This window comes from Vipera ursinii, assembly GCF_947247035.1.
Source record: "Vipera ursinii genome assembly, chromosome: Z".
NCBI lineage: Eukaryota > Metazoa > Chordata > Lepidosauria > Squamata > Viperidae > Vipera > Vipera ursinii.
This window is the reverse complement of record NC_139517.1, coordinates 51,846,570-51,867,752: the sequence shown is the minus strand read 5'-3', so window position 1 is coordinate 51,867,752 and position 21,183 is coordinate 51,846,570. Positions and strand designations below refer to the sequence as shown.

Genomic DNA, 21,183 nt, shown 5'->3' with positions numbered 1-21,183 from the left:
CACACACACACACACACACACACACACACACACACACACAGAGACACACAGAGCATTCAGAAACACATTGAGGCTATCCCCTCCACTTACCTTCAGTAAAGCTCCAGCCTGATTCGTGCCCTGTGTCATTAAAACCTCATAGGGACAACTTCCTGCAAATTCCAGGGGGGAGAGAACCAGCTCCCCTCAGGTGATTTGCAATTGATATGCCCTGACTAAGGAAGTAGCAGGAAACAGATCTCCAAACCTAAGCCCTGAATATCTTGCACTGGTGGACTCTGATTGGGAGTCCTAGGGCTCACTATGTGCAATTTAAGAAAATGTAATAGCCTGGCTTGCATACTGGCTAACCTCAATTGGACATTGCAAACCTGGATGCACTGAACTAAGAGCTAGGGCAGGAGGCAACCCTTGAAGATGGGCAGCCAGTGGTTAGGTACTGAGGCAAACCATGGCTGTGAAGAATTTTGGGAGGAATGTGCAAACCTGACTGGAAGCTCAAAGTGACATCCAACATTTGAAAATAATTGGCACAGAATATTGGTAACTATAAATTTCTTTTCCAACTAAAAATGTTTGCCCTGACTTTTAGAACTTTATGGATTGGAAGCTCCCCTTTTGGGAGCCACTCCAGCGATCTTTTTTCCTGCTGCCTCCATTAGTGTTTTTCTTCTTTTTGCATTAATAGTTTAAAGCTTGTTTACTAAGTATCCCTGATCAGACCAATTTTAGTCTTGTGCCAGTAAAAGTGTGTCACCCACACTACAGTATAATGCACAAAGAGGGGATTGTGGGAAGTCAGCTCCCCAGAGAAGGAAATATTAAAAGGGCAGAAAAATATATTTCCTAAAAAGATATTGAAGAACCAGGAAAGCATGCCCAGTTTTCTTAATAGGCTCAGGTCTCCTTCCCCCAAGCAGAAACCAGTTCTGTATAAATGCAGATGTAAATCCAGGAAGGTTGCAGGCCCCCAGCTGGCAGGTTAGGAAGACAAAGATACCTAAACTCTGCATACCTCACCCAAACTGGAGCCCAGCCCCAGGGAAGCTGGACATGACCTTTGGACATAACAGGATTAACCTATCACCATCAGAATACCAAAAAGGCAGACTCAGACTCAGGTCAAAAGTTCATGACACAGGAAATAGCCTCAAAAAGGAACAGGAAGCAATGTCAAACAAAAGGCTCCAGAGGGTATAAAAATCTACTCCCTACATGTGGTCAGTCCTTTTTTCTGCCAGACATCTTCCTGTCTGGTTCTCCTCTCCAATAAACTACAACCTTCTTCCCAAAGCAGCTGCCATGTTTATTCCCAGCTTGGATGAACCATAATGAAGACTTTTCTTCCAACACATCATACTTCAGAAAAATTAACATCATAAAATTTTCCTCCTTTTTTCAGAAAGGTGAATCCAAAAATTGTTCATTTAACTATTATAAAATATTTTAGGACTATTTAAAATTATAAACAAGAAGTTAAAAATAGAAGCAAGCAATAGTAAACATTTTGGATAAGAACAGAAGCATAATGCAAAAGTTAAGAATTTTAATATGTGATCTATTTCACTGGACAAGATTTAAGCACATACCGTATTTAATTTCTTCAACTAAAGAAAATAGATTTCATTATGCTTAACTAGATCATGCCTAAAATTTGCAAACAGCATATGAACACATAAAACAATTACTATATAATGCAGATGTGGTAAATATCCAATACTTATTGCATGAATGTTTACTATAGAAATAAGTGACAGATCAGACTTAAATGGGCAATAAAATGCCCATTTATGTTATATGTTTTACTATGTCTGTATATATGTATGTATGCATATATTTATGTCATAGTAAAATTAATATGTTTAATATATGATAATGTACTCTCCTAGTAGCATTTAATATATTTCTATTAAATAATGCTACAAGCGAAATCTAAAAATATGCCAGCAAAGGAAAAAGTATTAATATACATTGTAAATTTACATAAAAATAATTTCATTTGAGATTGTCAATATACACATTTGGGTAAATATGTTGAGATATAAGGTATAGAGCATGTACTTTCCAACTCATGAGTTGTCTATAATGATTTTTTTTCATATGAAAAGTTTGGAACTGTGAATTTCTTTTTGCAAGTAAATGGAAGCAACTGTTAATTCCCGAAGCAATTCAGCTCTGAATATAGCACACTACAATATTTTGCACTTATTTACCTGGAGTATACCCCACTGAAGATACCATTGGGACTTGCTTCTGAATTAGAATTTCACTAATATTTTAGGGTTTTTAAAAAAATACATATAATCACTTCCACTTATGGGAAGTGAATGATATTCAAGAAACACTAGATATTTTCTAGGTTTGCCTACTTGGGCATAAATCAGAACAGAAATTTTGTATAAGCATTACATTTGAAAGTGTAAATAATTCAGCTAATATATTATTAATAGTTTGAAATGCTAAATCACATAACATTTTTAATTTACTTAAGTAAAATCACTGTTGATTTTTCAGTGTTTGTTTTTAATATGATTTGTATTCAACATTTAAAAAATATTTATTCTTCAAATATTTAGCAATCAAAATATGTTTCTGCTATGGTATGCAGAAATTATGTTTAATTTAACAGAATTATATCCATAAAAAGGACCAGAAAAAAAGAGGCTGCTTATTATTGGGGGCAAGATTTAATCAAAAAGGATAGAAAAATTAATTGCAACAATCATTTTAACCTAATACATAAATGTTGCCTCTTACATAGTACCTGCTTTATCACTTATTAATCAAATATTAAACAAAGCAATATATTTAATATTTCTTATAAATTAGAACATTTCAGTGCTATTCTCTGCAAACATATAAAAATAATTATCAATCGATCTAACCAATTCCTCATTCCAGTGAAATATCTGAGTATCACTCATCACTATAGACATCCCCTGCAAACGGTAGATGGACTTGACTCCCTGTAACATTGGGAAGCCTAGACAGATCAGGGAGGCTCTGGATGCGTGACTTGAGTTCTTTCCGTACCTGGGACACACCTGTTAATTTGCGCTTGTATTCCTATAACACATGAAAAACATTACATAAGTCAATCTGTTGATCAACTATTTCATTTTTGCCATTGGGAAACAAAACAAAATAACAAGAGTCCCATTTAATTCATTGAATATCATTGTAGCCTATACAAGATAGAAATTGACTAGAATAAAACGAGCTACACAATAATACAATAATACAAGCAAAATTGTTGATTTAAATTTATGAACTTGGGGCATACAAATGTAATAAATTTTAGATTAGGGATTAAATATAATGTAGAATAACAGAATAGTACATTTACTAATGTAAACTTGTCAACCATCCTATTGGTAAATGCAACAAAAGAAACTCCTGGGACATTATTTTACTAAGATTATAACTTTATGATAATTCCACATAGGAACAGTAGTAGCAAAACCAGTTCTAAAGTTTTTGCATGAAAATCTGCATAGGAAAATCCCCCTTTTCACCTGGATCTCCCCATTGTTCATTGTTCACCAATCATTTTGTTTTGGGAATAATCTCAGTGTCTCAAATTTTCCCAGCGTTTGACCTTGGGGTTTGGGGACTGTCCCAGGATCATCAGCTCAGCTGCATTCCTCAATTCCTCAAGCTTCCCTTATATTCCAATATTTTCCCTCCCCCTCCCTGTTTCTGTAGTCTGGTTGCGAGCAGGAGTGGCTAGCGACTCAGCCATGACATGCTGACCCTTAAGAAGAAAGATAATCCTACAAGAAACAAACATATACAATGTTAAATTACATTTTTTTCTCTTTTCCCCTGTATCCTATCAAGGCCAGTTTGGATACTTAACATGGAACCTGTGAATAAGTCTAGGTGCCTGAACATCCCCTACTGTCACACATTCTGGATCTGCGGGAAGGAATCCCTTCCATAACATGAAATAATGCAACTTCCCTTTATAATACTGGGAGTCAATGATCTCCTTGATCTCAAAATGTTTCTCTGCTGGGTGAGGGGAGGAGTCTTAATAGCTGGTCTTAGTGGTGAACAATGAAAGGGTTTCAATAAACTGCAGTGAAAAACTGGCTGAATGTGCCTGATATTTGGGGGCAGTTCCAACTCCACTGTTACCGGATTCACAATCCAGATAATAGGGAAAGGGACTATGTACTTGGATCCCAAATTTTTGCAGGGCTGCCTCAAATTTAGGAACTTTGTGGATAGATATACTTTGTCTCCTACTCTGAACTCACTCTGGGGCACTCTCTTCTTATCTGCTTGTCTGTTTTGCACTTCCCTTGCTTTTTCTAACGCCTTACGCTCTATTACCCAGGTGGCTTTCAAAATGTCTACCCACTCAGCCAATGAGGCTGATGAAGGGGTCTCTTGAGTGTGATATGGCATAGCCATGAATTCTATTCCAGTGGCCACCTGAAAGGTCGTAAATTCAGTGCTACTATTATTATATTATATGCCACTTCAGTGAAAGGTAAAGCAGTTCAGCCCAATTGGTCTGTTGTTAGTTCACCTAACATCGAAGATACTGTTCTAGGACTGAATTTGTACATTCTCGGGCTCCATTTGTTTGAGGATGATGGGAGGAGTGTATTAGGTTCAGGAATCCACATCAAAAATTTGACATGACTTGCACTCCTCGATCTGAAATGGTGTGCTTTGAGACACCATGCAGCCGGTATAAGTGCTGCAAGAATAGTTTAGTTAGGAATTGGGCCAAAGGAATCCTAGGCATGTCATAAAATGGGCTTGCTTGGAGAACAAATCCATGATAGTCCAAATTATAGTATTCCCAGCATTCTTTGGCAGCTCCACAATAAAGTCCATAGATATTTCCTTCCAGGGAGCTGTGGGGCTGGCCATAGTTTCCAGCAGACCTGGAGGCTTGCCAGGCAGCCACTTCATCGAAGCACAGATGGGACAGCTGGCCATGTAGGCTTCTATGTCCTTCTTCATTCTTGGCCACCAAAACTGCCTATTTATGAGATGAAGAGTCTTTACAAATCCAAAAATGCCCTGCTGCCCTAGCATCGTGGCTGCTCTGTAAAACTGGCCAGCTGGAACATATCCATGGCAGCCCATCTCTTAATGACACATTGTCTTTATGTTGTTGGTACCACTCATTTCCTGCCAGAGCATTGTTTAATGGTTGTATTAGATCTTCAGCCAACGGCAGTGGTGATGTTCTCTGCTGTCTCATAAGGGCTGGTGCCACAAACTGGACAGAATGATGGAGTTAACAACTTCCTCTCAGGTGCTGTTGTATTGTGGCAGTGAGGAGAGGGAATCTGCAAAGAACTCCCCACCCCCCAATAGGGTAGGGTGAAGTTGAAGTGGGTGAAGTATTGGGCCTACCAAACCTGTTTAGGAGACAGTTTTCGGGGAGTTTTCAATGCTTCTAGGTCAGGGGTCAGCAACCCGAAACAGCAAAAGAGCCACTCGGAACTGGTTCCGTCATACACACAAAAAAGTGGGAGCCGCAAAATGCGTGTGTGCATGTGGGCACGCATGTGCATGCGCAAAACAAGCAAAAAATACACCACCCCCTACGCCCGCACCGCATTCTGAGCTGCACGCACCCCTGGGGGGGGAGAGACGGACTTGCAGGTGACGGGCACTGGGTTGCGGCGGCGCCTTCAGCCCGGGCACTGCCGGAGCCACCCGAGCGCCCTCCCCCTCTCCCGGGACCTCCAAACCTCTGCATTTGATGAATGCAGCAGCTCTTCAAATGTGGAGGCGGAGGTTTGGGGAGCTGCGCAGCTCTCTAAACCGCCGCCGCCCCGTTTGCAGAGTTACGCATTCTTCCGCATTTGAAAGAAACACGAATGAACGCAGCAGCTGTGCAAAGAGGACGGTAGCAGTTTGGAGAGTGCGTGCGCACCTCTCCAAACCGCCGCCGTCCCGTTCTGAGACCTGCCGCGCTTGTCAAACATGGACGAACGCGGCAGCTGTGCAAACGGGACGGCAGCGGTTTGGAGAGGTGCGTGTGCACCTCTCCAAACCACCGCCGTCCCGTTCGGAGACCTGATGCGCTCGTCAAACATGGACGAACGCGGAAGCTGCGCAAACAGAACGGCGGCAGTTTGGAGAGGTGCGCGTGCACTCTCCAAACCGCCGCCATCCCGTTTGTAGACCTGCCACGTTCGTTCATGTTTGACGAGCACGGCAGACCTCCGAACGGGACAGTGGCGGTTTGGAGAGGTGCGCGCGCACTCTCCAAACCGCCGCCAGTCATTGGGAGACCTGCCGCGCTCGCCAAACATGGACGAATGCGGCAGCTGTGCAAACAGGCCGCAGCAGCTTCCCCAACGAGCGGCGCCACTGCCCGTTCGGGCGGAGGTGCGCACGCACCTCTCCAAATGTTTGGAGAGGTGCGCGCGCACCACTGCCCATTCAAAGAGGTGCGCGCGCACCGGCCGACTGGGAGCTGCAGGAGACGGCTCAAAGAGCCGCATGCGGCTCCGGAGCCACAGGTTGCCGACCCGTGTTCTAGGTTCTTGTGGTCTGTCCACACTTCAAAAGGAATCTTTCTGCCCTTCAAGAATTGTCTCCAGGTTAGGAGAGCCCAGCAGACTGCATAGGCTTCTTTTTCCCAAATAGCCCATCGCCTCTCAGTGTCTGACAGCTTGCAGGAAGTATACATGCACAGTTGCAGCTCTGTCTTGGCATTCCTTTGGAGCAGTATTGCTCCTACAGCCATGTCATTAGCATCCGCTTGTATTACAAAAGCCTCATCCAGTTCAGTGAAAAGGTGTTATAGCTTCTTGAACGCAGCTTGGCACTTGAGTGACTGTTCAAGGGCTGGTTGGGCTTGGGTTTATCTTTTCCCTTTGTTTTCAACAAGTTGATGATTGGTAGGGCTATCTGGGCAAATGTGGGGATGAATGGATGGTAGAAGTTTGCAAACCTGAGAAAAATCTGCAATTGCCTCCTTGTTCAAGGGGGTTCCCACTTTAATATCACCTAAACTTTACCAGGGTCCACCTCTATATCCTCTTTCAAAATTCAATTCCTGAGGTAGTCTAGGCTGGTCTTGTGAAAGTCACACTTGGACAGCTTTGCATAAAGTAGAGTCTTCCATAGTTTCTTGAGCACCGTTCTTATCAGTTTCACATGCTTTTCCCTGGTCTTGGTATAGATTAATCTATTGTCCAGGTATACCAAGACCCCTTTGTACAGGTGCTTATGTAAGAAATTTATCAATTTCATTAATACCGCAGGTGCTCCTTGAACACTAATGACATAATGCAGAACTGGTAACAGCCCAGGGGCCAATTAAACATTGTCTTCCATATGTCCCCTTCCCTAATCTTCACTTGGTAATATGCCTCCCTCAAGTCCAACTTGATGAAAAGTCTCCCTTAGCAAAGTGCCCTCACATGTCCTTCATTAATGGGAGGGCATGAACATTGGTGGCATCGACCCACGTGAAGTACTCGGGCCCATAGCCTTTCCATGCCACAAGGTACTGAAACCAGCCCCGCAACCGATAGGAATCCCAAATACTGTCCACTTCATACTACACAGCTCCATGAGGGGTTGCTGGACCTGGTGGTGGTGGAGCCGGCCGATGTGGATCGTCTGCCGCTACAGGAACCAGCAATGACCTGTGGAAAACCGGGTGAATCCACATGGTCCAGGCAATGACAAGCGAAATGCCACAGGATTGATCACCACTTCAACTGGAAATGGCTCCAAGTAACGGTGATCAAGTTTTTTTGACAGCTGTGCTGTGGGCAGGTGCTATGTGGAAAGCCAAACCCGATCGCCCATGGATAATGGAGGGACATCTCGATGATGATGATCGGTGAATCATTTGTAATCCTCCTTGGCTTTCTCCAGCTGGTGTCAAACTACTTGATGCACTGCCTTCAGCTCCTGGAGAAACTGGTCCATGGCTGGAACTGGGGAGTCAGATGGAGCCAACAGAAAGAGCCATGGATGAAATCCGTAACTGGCAAAGACCGGCGACACACGGGTGGATGCATGCTGGGCGTTGTTATAGGCAAACTCTGCCATAGCCAGGAGCTCCATCCAATTGTCCTGTTGGGTGTTGCTGAAACAGCGGAGGTAATGTTCCAAGATGGCATTCACCCTCTCTGTGCCCCCGTTGGTTTTGGGGTGATGGGTGGAGGACAGACATACCTGTACCTGCAGTTCTGTGAGTAGGATCTCCCAGAAGTGTGCATTGCACCCCCTGATCTGACATGACTCCGTCCGGTAACCCATGCAGCTGAAATACTTGGGCAATAAACAACTGGGCCATCATCCGTGCTGTAGGGAGACCCACACATGGAATAAAATGAGCCATTTTGGTGAGCATATCCACCTCCACTAAGACGATTGTGGCACCCTTGGATGGGGGCAACCCAGCAATGAAGTCTAATAAGACTGCCCCCCCAGGGTCTTTCTGGCATGGGTAGTGGCTTCAAGAGACCAGGAGGTGCAGCAGTAGCATACTTGGCCTGTCGACAAATGCTACACGATGCCACATAACTAGACACCTCGTGCCAGAGTTGCGGCCACCAAAACATTCTGGATACAAGGTGTAGTGTTTTGAAGACCCCGAAGTGACCCACTGCTGGACTATCATGGCATTGTTTCAGAATGATGCAATGGAGGGGTCCCCCAGTAACATAGATGCAGTCTCGGAAATGGAACAGGTCATCCATGTACATCTAAGGGGTCTTATCACCCTCATCGCCAGTCAACTCACAATGTTGAGCTGCCACAAATGGATCCTGTCACTGCGCCTCACAAATTCTGCTCCGTAGGTCCACGGGTTCCTCTGTGGCTGCCAACCGTTCCAAGGAAATAACCGTTCTTGTCCTTTGTTTGAGTGAATTCGGGCTTCTGGGACAGGGCGTCCACATGCTGGTTCCACCCACTAGGAAAATAGGTCACCCAAAAGTCGAACCTCACAAAAAACAATGACCATCGCACCTGTCGCTGATTCAGCATACTGGCAGTCCATAGCTGCTTTAGGTTCCGATGGTCTGTTCGAACCTCAATTTGGTGACAGGCCCCCTCTAAGTGGTGCTGCCATGTCTCAAAAGCGACTTTGACCGCCAACAACTCCTTGTCCCATGTTGTATAATTCCGTTTGGGGGCTGACAGCTTCTGTGAATAATAGGCACATGGGAACAAGGTACCTGAGGGAGCATAGGCTTGCAAAAGCACAGCCCCGATGGCCACATCTGATGCATCCGTCTCCACCATGAACGGCCTTAAGAGATCAGGATGCTTGAGGATAGGCTTGGAAGCAAACACGGCCTTAATGGCATCCAAGGCCCCCTGCTCCTCAGTGCCCCAATGGAACCTCACTCCTTTCCTTAACAGATTGGAAAGGGGAGCGGCCAGGGTCGCAAAGTGAGGAATGAACGTGTGGTAATAATTTGCAAATCCCAACAATCAATGCATGTCCTTGACCCTCCGCAGAGGCTGTCATTCCTGCAATGACTTTACTTTCTCCGGATCCATCTCCACACTCTCAGGCAAGATGCGATGGCCCAGAAAATAGATCGTGGTTTGTGCAAACTGGCACTTCTCATGCTTGGCAAAGAGATGGTTATCCCGCAATCAATGCAACACGAGCCAAACATGATTCCAATGTGCTTGTGGGGAGGACGAGTAGATCAGGATGTTGTTGAGGTAGATGACCACAAACTTATCCAGCAGGTCCCTGAGCATGTCATGCATAAAGTGCATGAATACTCCCAGTGCATTGGTCAAGCCAAAGGGCATAACCATGTACTCAAAATGTCCATACCGCATCCAGAAGGCTGTCTTCCACTCATCTCCCGCTTGTACTTGGACTAAGTTGTAAGCTCCCCGTAAGTCCAACTTTGTAAATATTTTGGCCTGGCGAAGTCTCTCAATGGGTTCGGGGATGAGCGGGAGTGGGTACCAATTACGGATTGTTATGGCATTCAATTTCTGGTAATTGCACCCCAATCTAAGTTTTATTTATTTATTATTTTATTTTATTTATTTTAATTTTATTTATATCCCGCCTTTCTCCGAAGACCCAGGGCGGCTTACAAGCTTAGCAGTTCCCCTGACTTCTTCTTCATGAAGAGCACTGGTGCAGCCAATGGGGAGGTGGAAGGTCGTATAAACCCCTTCCTGAGGTTTTTGTCAATGAAGTCCCTCAAGGCTGCCAACTTCGGTTCCGACAGGGACTAAATCTGGCCAACAGGCAACTTGGCATCAGGCACTAAATCAACTGGGCAGTCATTAGACTGATGCGGGGGCAACTGATCTGCCTCTTTTTCCCCAAACATATCGGCATAATCCCCCAACTCTGCCGGTAGGTTCAAATCCCCATTTGTCTCCTACACAGGAGACAACCAAATAATCTGTGGATCATGAACCCGTAACCAGCACCACTGGAAAGTGGGAAACGATAGCCACATAGAACACGGCTTCTTCCACATACGACCCAATACGCATGTGAAGGAGCCAGAACGAAGACCGGTGGTGACAATTGCTGCTGGAGAATGGACCACCACATGGCAAAAGCCAAGTCCATGAAATTGGCAGTAGCCCGAGTCCACTAGGGCCTGGACCTCCACCACTCCTTGACCAGGCATGAACACATTAGCTGGTAACACAAGGCGCTTTACCAGAGTATGTTGGGGTGGAGGTGATTGACTCATTTCCAAGCGAGCCCAACCTACGGAGCCCTCTAGGCCAACCCTGCCCATTTCTCGCCATGGCTTTGGGTGCCTTCACAGGACACTTGGCCACCATATGACCTGGACTGCCACAATACAAGCAAAGGCCTTCACAATGGTGCCTATCTTTTTCAGCTGGGGTCAGTTGAGGTTGTGCAGCCCCCAACTGCATTGGCTTGTCTGGAGGCGGTACCAACGGTGCCACTGTTTTGATGGGTGTGGGCAAAGCCTCCGTCCATCATTGTGCGTGTTGCTGCTGGAGTCTTGCATCGATATGGAAACATAGGTGCATGAGCTCCTGCAAGGAGGGAGGGCATTCAGTGCATGCCAGCTCATCCAGGAGATCAGATGAAAGTTCTTCCTGGAACTGGTACATGAGCACCACCTCATTCCACTGCAATTCCTGACAAACCACCTGAAATGTAGTGATGTAGTCTGCCAGTGAGCCATGCCCCTGCCGCAACTCTCTCACCCACCAGTTTGCAGTCTGGGCCCTAACAGGGTCCTCAAACATGGCCTTTAGCTGCCGGCAAAACTTTACATAATTGTCCAGCAGCTGATTGGGCTAGGACAACAGGGGAGTTGCCCAACGTGCTGCTGTTCAAGTCAAAAGGTTTATCACAAATCCCACCTTATCCCAGTCAGTGGGGAAGTCCTCAGGTCGAAGGCTCATATACAACTGGCACAGCCCAAAGAACAATGGAAAGTGGGGCTGTGAGCCATCAAATTTCTCTGGCACTGTAACAGGGCTTCTGCGGTGTGGCCGAGCTGCTTGCATCTGTGTCATCTGTGCAGTCAGGAGGGCTATCTGCTGTTGCAACTGATCATTTTCTAAACGGAGCTGATCCATGGTTGCCCAACTTGGTCTGAAGGAGCAATTGGGAGTGGGCCGGGAACAAAATGTGATGACCCAGGGCCACGAACGGAGACAAGCAGTCAGCTAGCAAAGAAACAATTCTTTAATCACTGCCCAAGTTCTCCAAAAGCTCCCACAGAAGCTGGCAAGAGTTCAAGCAATGCACATACAGGCAAGACAAAAACAAAATGTAAATAGTCCTTTTAACTCTCAGCTTGCCTGCAGTCTGTAAGGAAAGACTCAGAAAAGTCTTCTGTGGCTGTGAAGCAGGAAACTGACCAGTCCGGATTTCAAAGTGACCAGATTAAACAAGAGCACAATTCACATCTCCAGATAACACGTTTGTTCCCGGCGAATGCCCCACCCCACAGTGTCTCCTTATATCCTAATCCCCAGGTGTGCCTTGTGAAGTGGGCCGGGATGCTCTCCTCCCAAGCAATTGAGCCTGCCTCTGTCGTTCTCTCCTCCTCTCTGCTCTCCTTGCTCTAGGATCAGGTTTGGGGGGGGGTTGCTCCTCGCCTGCACTGTGCCTTTCCTGTTGCAAACCTGAAGGGCCTTGGCCTGCCTCAGCCTGCTCTTCCCTACAGACACCCCCTCCTGGGCCTCAACAAAGCACTCCATGTTGTTCTGTTCTCGGAGTCAGGCTCGATGGAGGCATAACAGTAATGTTGCCAAATGGAAAACATCTAAATGTTTGAGAAAAAATATTGTGTATTATGTAAACTATTGTACATATTTCAGCTACAATATTTGACTATATAGAATCAGACTTGTCTGATAATAACAATTTTAGATAGAAGGAATCACTGCAATGAGCATGTTTGATAATGACTGGGAATAGTAATTCCTGGCAAACATCAATATTGAGGGACAAGTACAACATAACATGTTCCAGTGTTTCAATTATTCCTCCATCACATATGCACAATCCCCGCTCAAAAGGGATGTTCCAATATTTCTCCTTAATAACTGCTGTTGGATAGGCATTGAATCTAGCCAAAGTCAAAGCCCTTTTAAATTTAGGTGTTATTATGCTATTAGTTGGCTAAAGTAAACATGCAGAGTGGCTCAGAAGATGTTTCTGGTAAGAGTGACAAATCTGATTGAGGTTCTAAGTCAATGGGAAATTGCTTAAGATTGGCTAAAGAGATAGGAAACTGTCAGTCATAATTAAAGGGGCCAAGCTGACTGGGAAAAAAGAAGCTTAAGCCAGTATGAAAATGTGAATCCAAATGGAAGTTTCTGTTTTGAATAAGTCGGTTATGTCGTCAGAATTCCAATCCTAATATACCCTACTTCCCCATTGCTGAAAGGCAGCAGAAGAGGGGGGGGAAGAATCTAGAAAGGGTGTGTGTATTATAGTCTTCTGTTAAATACTCTGCTCCAGGTCACCTAGAGATTTAAATTTATTACCAATTTATCTCACAAAACAGAGCAGCTTCCAGGTTCTACAAGTATAAATTGCTATACTTTGCAGTTTTGTTCGGAAAGACTTAGCTTCTGAATCAGTCTAAATTCATAGAAGCCTCCTTGGGTCACCTCTATTACTTGAACAATTCCAAGGATCTATTTTAGAAGGATAAAATTTATTATTAAAAACAAACAAACAAATAAAAATTTGTTTATCAAATTCCACATTTGTCTATTTTCAAAGCAGGAGTGTCAGTTCATTAAAAGAAATCTAAAAGACACAACATGCTTAAAGAATTTCAAGATTTTGAATTTTTTTTCAAGATGCCTGAATGCAGGCAAAAGAATGATTGATCTACCTGTGAATGGTAGAGTTGACCATGGATGGGAATGTGGGATCACACAGCATGGGAAGATCTTAAATATTTCATCCTTCCCACCTGGCTATTGGTACAATTGCAAGTGAAAAATCTGATTTCTGTTGAGTGAATAGAGCTGAATGAGTGGCACACTAATGCCTTTAAAACAAGTAGATGCCAAAGAGGAAGAAGAGGAGCCTATTAACATAAAACAGGGAAAGAATGTGGTTCTGTACAGAAATATCTTAATATGAAGAGATACAAAAATGAATGGCTACTTGAATCCTGAAAGACCAGATGCTAGTACTGAAAGCTGCTGTTTCAGTGAGACCAGCTACATCTTTATAAAGTCTTATAGCTTATAAAAAAGGTATATTTTATGAAAAATAGATCACCAGGAGATCTCCCAAATGAGGCAGATGGCTCCATCATTATGACTGTGTATTTGATAGAATTGTCAAAAAAGAACACAAACAATGATCTACTGTAGTAGAATACTTACAGTAGAAAGCCTTTTATTTGCACCTTTGCCTTAATGATCATGCTTCTAGAACATGGGTGTTAAACTTGATCATGTCACGTGATGTATCGTGACATTTTTTGCCTTTGTGTAACTGGGGTGGGTGTGGCCTGTGCGTGACACATCCGGCCCGAGGACCACCGGTTTGACACCTCTACTCTAGAAAGAATTAATCACTGAGATCCTCACCGGATTAATGGATGGCTGAGTTCAAGCATCTTTGAGGTCAAGAGCCTCTTTGGCTAAGGAGAGAAGTGAGTGAGAATTTATTTTAAGTTTTAAAAAAATTAACAAATTAAATTGTTTGCAATTTATTTTCTCTCCTTCTGTTTCTAAAAATCTAGGAGAAGAGAGCCACTGAATGAATCAGTTGAAAAGAACCAACACATGGTATTTGAGGATATGCCTCTCCACCTTTTTTCCAGTGACAAAATGAAGAACCTCCTAGTTTTTGAAGCAATAGTATGTTTTCTTCTAAGGTCAAGACAAAAATCTGCAATTTGGGTGATTTCCCCCCCCAAAACCTGCAATAATTATTTTGAGCCTGGAATATTTTTCAAATATCTAAATTGTAATTTTATCACAAATAAATTTAAACTATCTGCAGCTAGCTTAAATGCCAAAAGCTTAGATTTGAAGATCAACCTAGGATATATTGCAGATATCTGAAACAACTTACATCCAAATGCTTAAGAGAAGAGTAGGATGAAATATCAGGGTAGTAAATTAAACAGACAAGATTAGCATCAGGATGAGGTCTTAAAAAGTCTTTGCACTATTTTCATCTTTCTGAAGATAAACATATGAAAATACAATGAAGACAAAGTCAGTAGGGATGGTGACAGCTATACAATATATATTGACTGGCTGAATCCCAAACAAAGATCATGAATATGTGCTCAATATAATGACCTCTCAAAAATATGTTTGCTCCCTTAGGGCCAAGATCTTCCATACTTTGTTCCCAGGATATCACTTCCTTTGCTATTACAGAAAATGAGAGTTGTGAACAGTAAAAATTCACTTCAAGGTGGAGAGAATTTGCACATTAAAAGTTACCGTAAGTATATATGTCCACATAGAAGTTACTTGATTGAAAAGGTTTGTTGTTTTAGGAAACTCAATCATTAAAGAAACAGTGAATTAGCCACATGGTACAAAAAACCCTTCATTTTACGTGTAGACCGATAATTAAAGAGATCAGCAATCTTGGTGAAAATTGCCATTATTGATGTATAGAAATGCAGCTAAAGTTGCTTGGTAGAAGCAATCAAGACTGTAAAAATATACTTCTCTGGAATGCTGCCAATGTGAGAAGGACCAATTAAGAATCATAGTTTATCATGAGAAAGTGGTGTAAGGGGTTAGATTTCTTAGATTAAAAGCATTTTGGACAAAGATAGTACAAAAATGATAAATTCTCTCTTGGGTTAGAATGGATTATATATTATATTTATTATATTAAAATGGTGTCAGAATAATTTTTACATAGATCCTTGAAAAGCCAGAATAGAGTCCACATTGTGGAATAATCTACCACTGAAGCAAGCTATCTCTTTAATACAATTTGCAGGGTCTAGAAAAATATTAATTTTGTTTTTATACTAAAATGTTTCTTTCATATTTCTAATGTTTTTATTCCTTTGTACAGGCCAGGAACTGTTAAGAGAATGGATCACAATATAAGTCCCAAAAATAAATAAATAAATAAATAATATTCCAAATTAAATAAAAATTAATATAAAAAAGAAGCAGCACCAGAGCATGAAGATGTACATATTTTCAATAATTCAAATAGGAAATAAAAACGTTACCATCATAATTGAATGTGACAGCCAATCAAAGATGGCAAAGAGCTGAGGAAAAATAGATATAAGGAACTGGCAGGAGTAGGCAACATCCCAGAAAACAAACTCAGGATCGAAAAAGATCTTGACAAACTTGAACAATGGACCCTATCCAACAAAATGAGTTTCAATGTGGAGAAAAGCAAAGTTTTACATTTAGGCAGGAAAAGTCAAAGGTTCAAATACAGATTGGGCGAGACCTGGCTTAAAAACAGTAACTGTGAGAGGGACCTTGGAGTACTAGTGGATGATCACTTGACCATGAGCCAGCAGTGTGCAGCAGCAGCCAAAAAAACTAATACAATCCTGGGTTGTATAAACAGAGGCATAGAATCAAGATCACACAAAGTGTTAGTACAGCTTTATAAAACCCCAATAAGACCACACCTGGAATACTACAGCCAATTTTGGTCACCAAAAAAAATCCAACAAAAAAAATATAACAAAAAAGATGTTGAGAGTTTGGAAAAAATTCAGAGAAGAGCAACTAAGATGATGAAAGGCATGGAGACTAAAACATACGAAGAATGGCTGCAGGACTTGGGTCTGGCTAGTCTACAGAAAAGAAGAAATAGGGGAGACGTGATAGCAGTATTCCAGTATTTGAGGGGCTGCCACAAAGAAGAGGAGGTTACGTTATTCATCAAAGCATCAGAGGGCAAGACAAGAAACAATGGTTGGAAACTGATCAAAGAGAGAAGCAACCTGGAATGAAGGAGAAACTTCCTGACAGTGAGGACAATTAACCAATGGAATAGCTTGCCTTCAGAAATCATGGACGCTCCATCACTGGGGATTTTTAAGAAGAGGCTAGACACTCACTTGTCTGAGATGGTATAGGTCACAGATCAGCCACCTGTGGCTCTGGAGCCGCATGCGGTTCTTTCAGCCTTCTCCTGTGGCTCCCAGTTTGCAGATAGAGAGAGACAGACAGACAGAGGCACTTGCGCTTCCCTTCTCTCTCTCTCTCTCTCTTTGTATGTGTGTGTGTGTGTGTGTGTGTGTGTGTGTGTGTGTGTGTGTGTGTGTAACTCACACTGTCCTCCAAAAAGCTGACGAGCTTATTGGGTGGGGCTCCTGCTCCACAAGAAGCAGGAAGAGGGCCAGCCCAATAAGAATGTGTATCAGCTTGTCCAAGAACAGCATGAAGCCAGCTTGCCAGGTGAGCAGAAGATTGGAGAGAGGGAGAGAGAGGGGGGGAGAGAGAGAGGGAGAGAAGGGAAGAGCAAGTCTCTCTCTCTCTCACTCACTCACACACACAACACACAAACACACTGAGTGCGGGAAGAGCACTGGCAGACCAAGAGCAGAAAGGGAGGGAGAGAGAGAAAATATAAATATATGTGGTTGTCCTTACTGGACTTTTAGTAAAGAACATTTAATGAAATATTTTGATGTTTTTTTAATTAAGAGGTGAAGTATGGGGGATAATTATGCTGTATTTAAAGATGGTAGATAAGCTAGTAAGCTATTAAAATTGTTTTTACCTGTTGTGATGAAGGAGAAAGTTTTTTTCCCCCTTTCTCCTGTCCTTTTCTTCTCCCCCCCACGCAATTTTTTATTTTCTATTTTTCTGTTTGCAGTTTTTATAGTTTGCACTGGCTTTTTATTTCATAAATACGAGGAGGACTCAAATAGACATTTGAGTATTTTATTTGAAAGTAACCTTCGACCCAGCATCTTGGTTTTTTTGGAGTTCAAAATGCTTTTGTTGCATGCAAAAATAAAAATTTGTTTTCTTGGAAGCAGTTCATTGATTTCATAAATGCAGCACACTATAGTTTTTTTATACATAGCATAAAGGTAAAAAACAATATATGCAGTGTTATCTTCATTTTAGATGTCAAAAGGGTTTTGCGGCTCCCATTGTTTTCTTTTTGGTGGGAAACGGGTCCAAGTGGGTCTTTGAGTGTTTTAGGTTGCCTACCCCTGGTATAAATTCTCCTGCTTGATAGGGGGCTGGACTAGAAGACCTCCAAAGTCCCTTCCAACTCTATTCTATTCTAAGACATCTTGAAAGGGATATGGTTTGTATGCTAATGCTAGAAACTTCTTAGACTAAAAAGGAGAAATAAAAATAATGGGTCTTATTTGCAAAAAAAGGTGCCAGTTGCATATATTCACACCTTGATATAAACTCGACCAGGGCTCCCCAACCCCTGGAATTGGAATTGGGCTACCTGAGTGGTTGGTCAGAATGCAGAGCTCAACTTGCACAAGCAGAGAGCTGCGTGCACACGTGTGCACCAGCCTGCCACTTGTACAGGCCTGTTCCCCTCTTCCTCTCCAGCTGGGCTGCCAAGGTGCGAAGGTTGAGGACTGCTGAACTAGATGAATAGAGAAGGACTTATGAGAACTAACATCACACTATGTATCAAAGAAACCCATGGTTTGACTACAGATAACTGCTCTTGTCCTTTCCCAGGTCCCAACTCTGCTGTCTTTTAGGAAGGCTATAAAGACCTGGTTCTTCAGCAGGCCTTGAGCCAGGGGGTTTTGTGAATATACTACTATGCTATGAATGTTTACATTTTTTATATATTCAGTGGACAGCTGTTTCTTGTTTGTTTCTTCTAGTCCTGCATGTCACCTTGATTCATTTGATGATTAGACATCTTTATAAGTAAATTAAGGCAATCAAATTCTATGATTATGAATTCAAATAATGTTCAGTGGATACAAATACAATTAAACACACTGTTTAGGGCAATCACATTCTTCTCTGACATAAAGAAATTAGTATGTATTTTAAATTCATATTTAAATAGTATTTTAAAAATTTAGAAACAGCAGAAATTCATATGGAATTAAGCAAATGGAACATTAGTTTGATCTAGTGATTGCCACAAAAATAGAAACAGGACAACTTTGAGTTCTAGTCCTGCCTTAGGCATGAAAGTCAGCTGGTCACTTTGTGCTAATCACTGTCTGTCAGCCCAACTCACTTCAGAGAGGTGATTGAGTTTCATTGGTGAACATGATAAACTTGACAAACTTCTATTAACTCAGAAGTCTTTATCCAAACAAAGGAAGTTGAATTGGAAGTCTCTATCCAAACACAATAAGGAAGATGAAAATGAAGGGCAAGGGCAATGAAAGCATATCCCACTAAGAACAACAACAACAACAAAACCAAGAAGACAACCCCTGCCCTTTGAGTAATTGATTTCATATCCTCCCCAGGAAGGAAGCATGCAGATACCTGAAGAAAAGACTTTGCCAAATATATCAGTGATAAGTAAAGTAGCTCAGACTTCCCTAAAGAAAAAAGAGCATATGTTGGCAGTCAGAGATTCACAAACTAAAAGAATAGAGTCAAACATTTGTAGAACAGACAAATTCTTAAGGGAAGTGCATGGTCTTCCAGGTGCAAAGATTAAAGATGTGACAGAGAGGTTCACCAAAATAATCAAGCTCCCCAATTATTATCCTTCTTCTCTTTCATGTTGGGACAAATGATGTAACTAAAATCCTGAAAACAATTTCAATGGATTATGAGCAATTAGGAAGGATAGCCAAAGAATTAGCAGACAGGTGATGATCTCATCTATACTTCCAACTGAAAATCAACATCCAATGAGGTAACATAGGATTTTAGAAGTAAATCGCTGGCTCAAAGGAAGATGCCATCATGACAGTTTTGACTCTAGACCACAGACTACATTACTTAAAGGAAGGGCTTTAGGCAACAAATGAAGTGCATCTCACAAAGACTGGCAAGAATGTGTTTGGGAAACATCTGCCTCAGCTCATCTGAAGGGCTTTAAACTAAACCTGATGGGGGAAGGTGACCAATTTATAGGACTAAACCATAAATCAAATAACAAGAAAGGATCTCACAAGATCAGGAGGTTCAGAAAGCAAAACTAGAAACAACTATAAAGGACTCAAATGCCTGTATCCCAATACCTACTGTATGGAGAACAAAGAGGGAGAGCTTGAAATTCTAGTATAGGAGGGCAAGTATGATATTGTAGCTATTACTAAAACTTGGTGGAATGGATCCCATGACTACCACAGACAACTAGAAGAATATATATTGTTCAAAAGGAATAGACCCAACAAAAAAGAGGGGGTTTACATTGTCTGTAATGAATTACTATACCTCCAAAGAAATACAGAATGCCAGGGAGGAAAGCCTTCTTGAAAGTATTAAAGTATAAGTAAATGTTAAAGAAAAAAGAAATGACTTTGCTAAATGTGTGTACTAACCAGCCAAAGAGAAAAGATAAGTGAACTCCTGACATCAACTGGAAAACAAACTCTGCACTGGGTGAGAGATCAAACAGGTTCCTGACATGCTTAGCTAACAATTTTGTCATAGAAAAGCAGAGGAGGGAATTAGAGGACAGCTATACTGGACTTAATTCTTATTAACAGCAGTGAAATGAAGTTAGAGAACTATGTGGGACAGCAATCATGACATATTCAAATTCACATAATGGAACCATAGATAATTCAACCAAGTCAGAACAGTGTATTAGACTTTAAGAGAGCTGACTTCAACAAGCTAAGAGAGAGATTAGAAAGAAGTCCATGAATGGATACCCTATAAGGAAAAACAATCCAACACACTTGGGAAACCCTAAAAAATGAGAATCTTGAATCTGCAAGGAAGGAGTCAGGAAAGCTAAGGTCCCAGAATGAGCTAAAATTAGCAATTAGTATCATTAAATAATAAAATATTTTTTCCCTCAAAATGTAGGGAACAAGAAAAGACAAGGAAACAATAGGTCCACTAATGGGAGCAGATGGCAAATAGTTAACAGGCAATAGGGAGAAAGAACTGCTTAATTCCTTCTTTGCATTTGTTTTTATGCAACCGAAAGAATCAGTCCAATAGATCAAAATGGAGATAGAACAGGTATACAAATCAAAATGGCAAGGAATTAGTAAGAAAATACCTATCCATGATGAAATAGTAAAAAAAAACAGATTGTTTACATTCCAAGATTTTGAAGAATTGGCAGTTGTAATTTTGGAGCCACTGAATATAATTTTTCAATTTCAGGCAGCACAGTGGAAATCCCAGAGAACTCAAAAAGAGTTGATGTGCGTCTAATCTACAAAAAGGGGGGAAATGGATCCAGAAAATTATAGGCCAATCTATTGAGATGTAATAGCTGAGAAAATCCTGGAAAAGATAATCAAGTGGAGGATTTGTAAGCACAGCATGAAATCAAACCAGACAAACCTTATTGCCTTTTTTGATTAAATTAACTAAATTAATGGATCAGTAAAATGTTGTGAACATACAGCAGTATACATGGATTTCAGTACGTCACTTGATAAAGTAGACCACGGCTTACTTCTTGGTAAGACAGAACAATGTGGATAGAGAGTGCCACAACCAGAAGGATTTGCAATTGGTTAACCAATCACACTCAGAGAGAAGTCTTCAATAGAACTATATCTACATAGAAGAAAGCATGCAGTGATATACCTTAAAATTTGGTTTTGAGTCTGATACTCTTCAACATCTTTATAAATG

At 41.8% G+C, this 21,183-nt stretch overlaps 1 protein-coding gene across 1 annotated transcript in view; it reads right to left on the bottom strand.

The window, feature by feature from the left end:
* Positions 1-2,758: 2,758 nt before the first annotated feature.
* RPRD1A (regulation of nuclear pre-mRNA domain containing 1A) overlaps positions 2,759-21,183 on the bottom strand; it is a 103,819-nt gene continuing 85,394 nt past the window's right edge. The window contains exon 7 of the mRNA XM_083377163.1: positions 2,759-3,066. Coding sequence (XP_083233289.1) covers positions 2,917-3,066 — 150 coding nt within the window. The 3' untranslated portion in view covers positions 2,759-2,916. The remainder of the gene's footprint in view (positions 3,067-21,183) is intronic.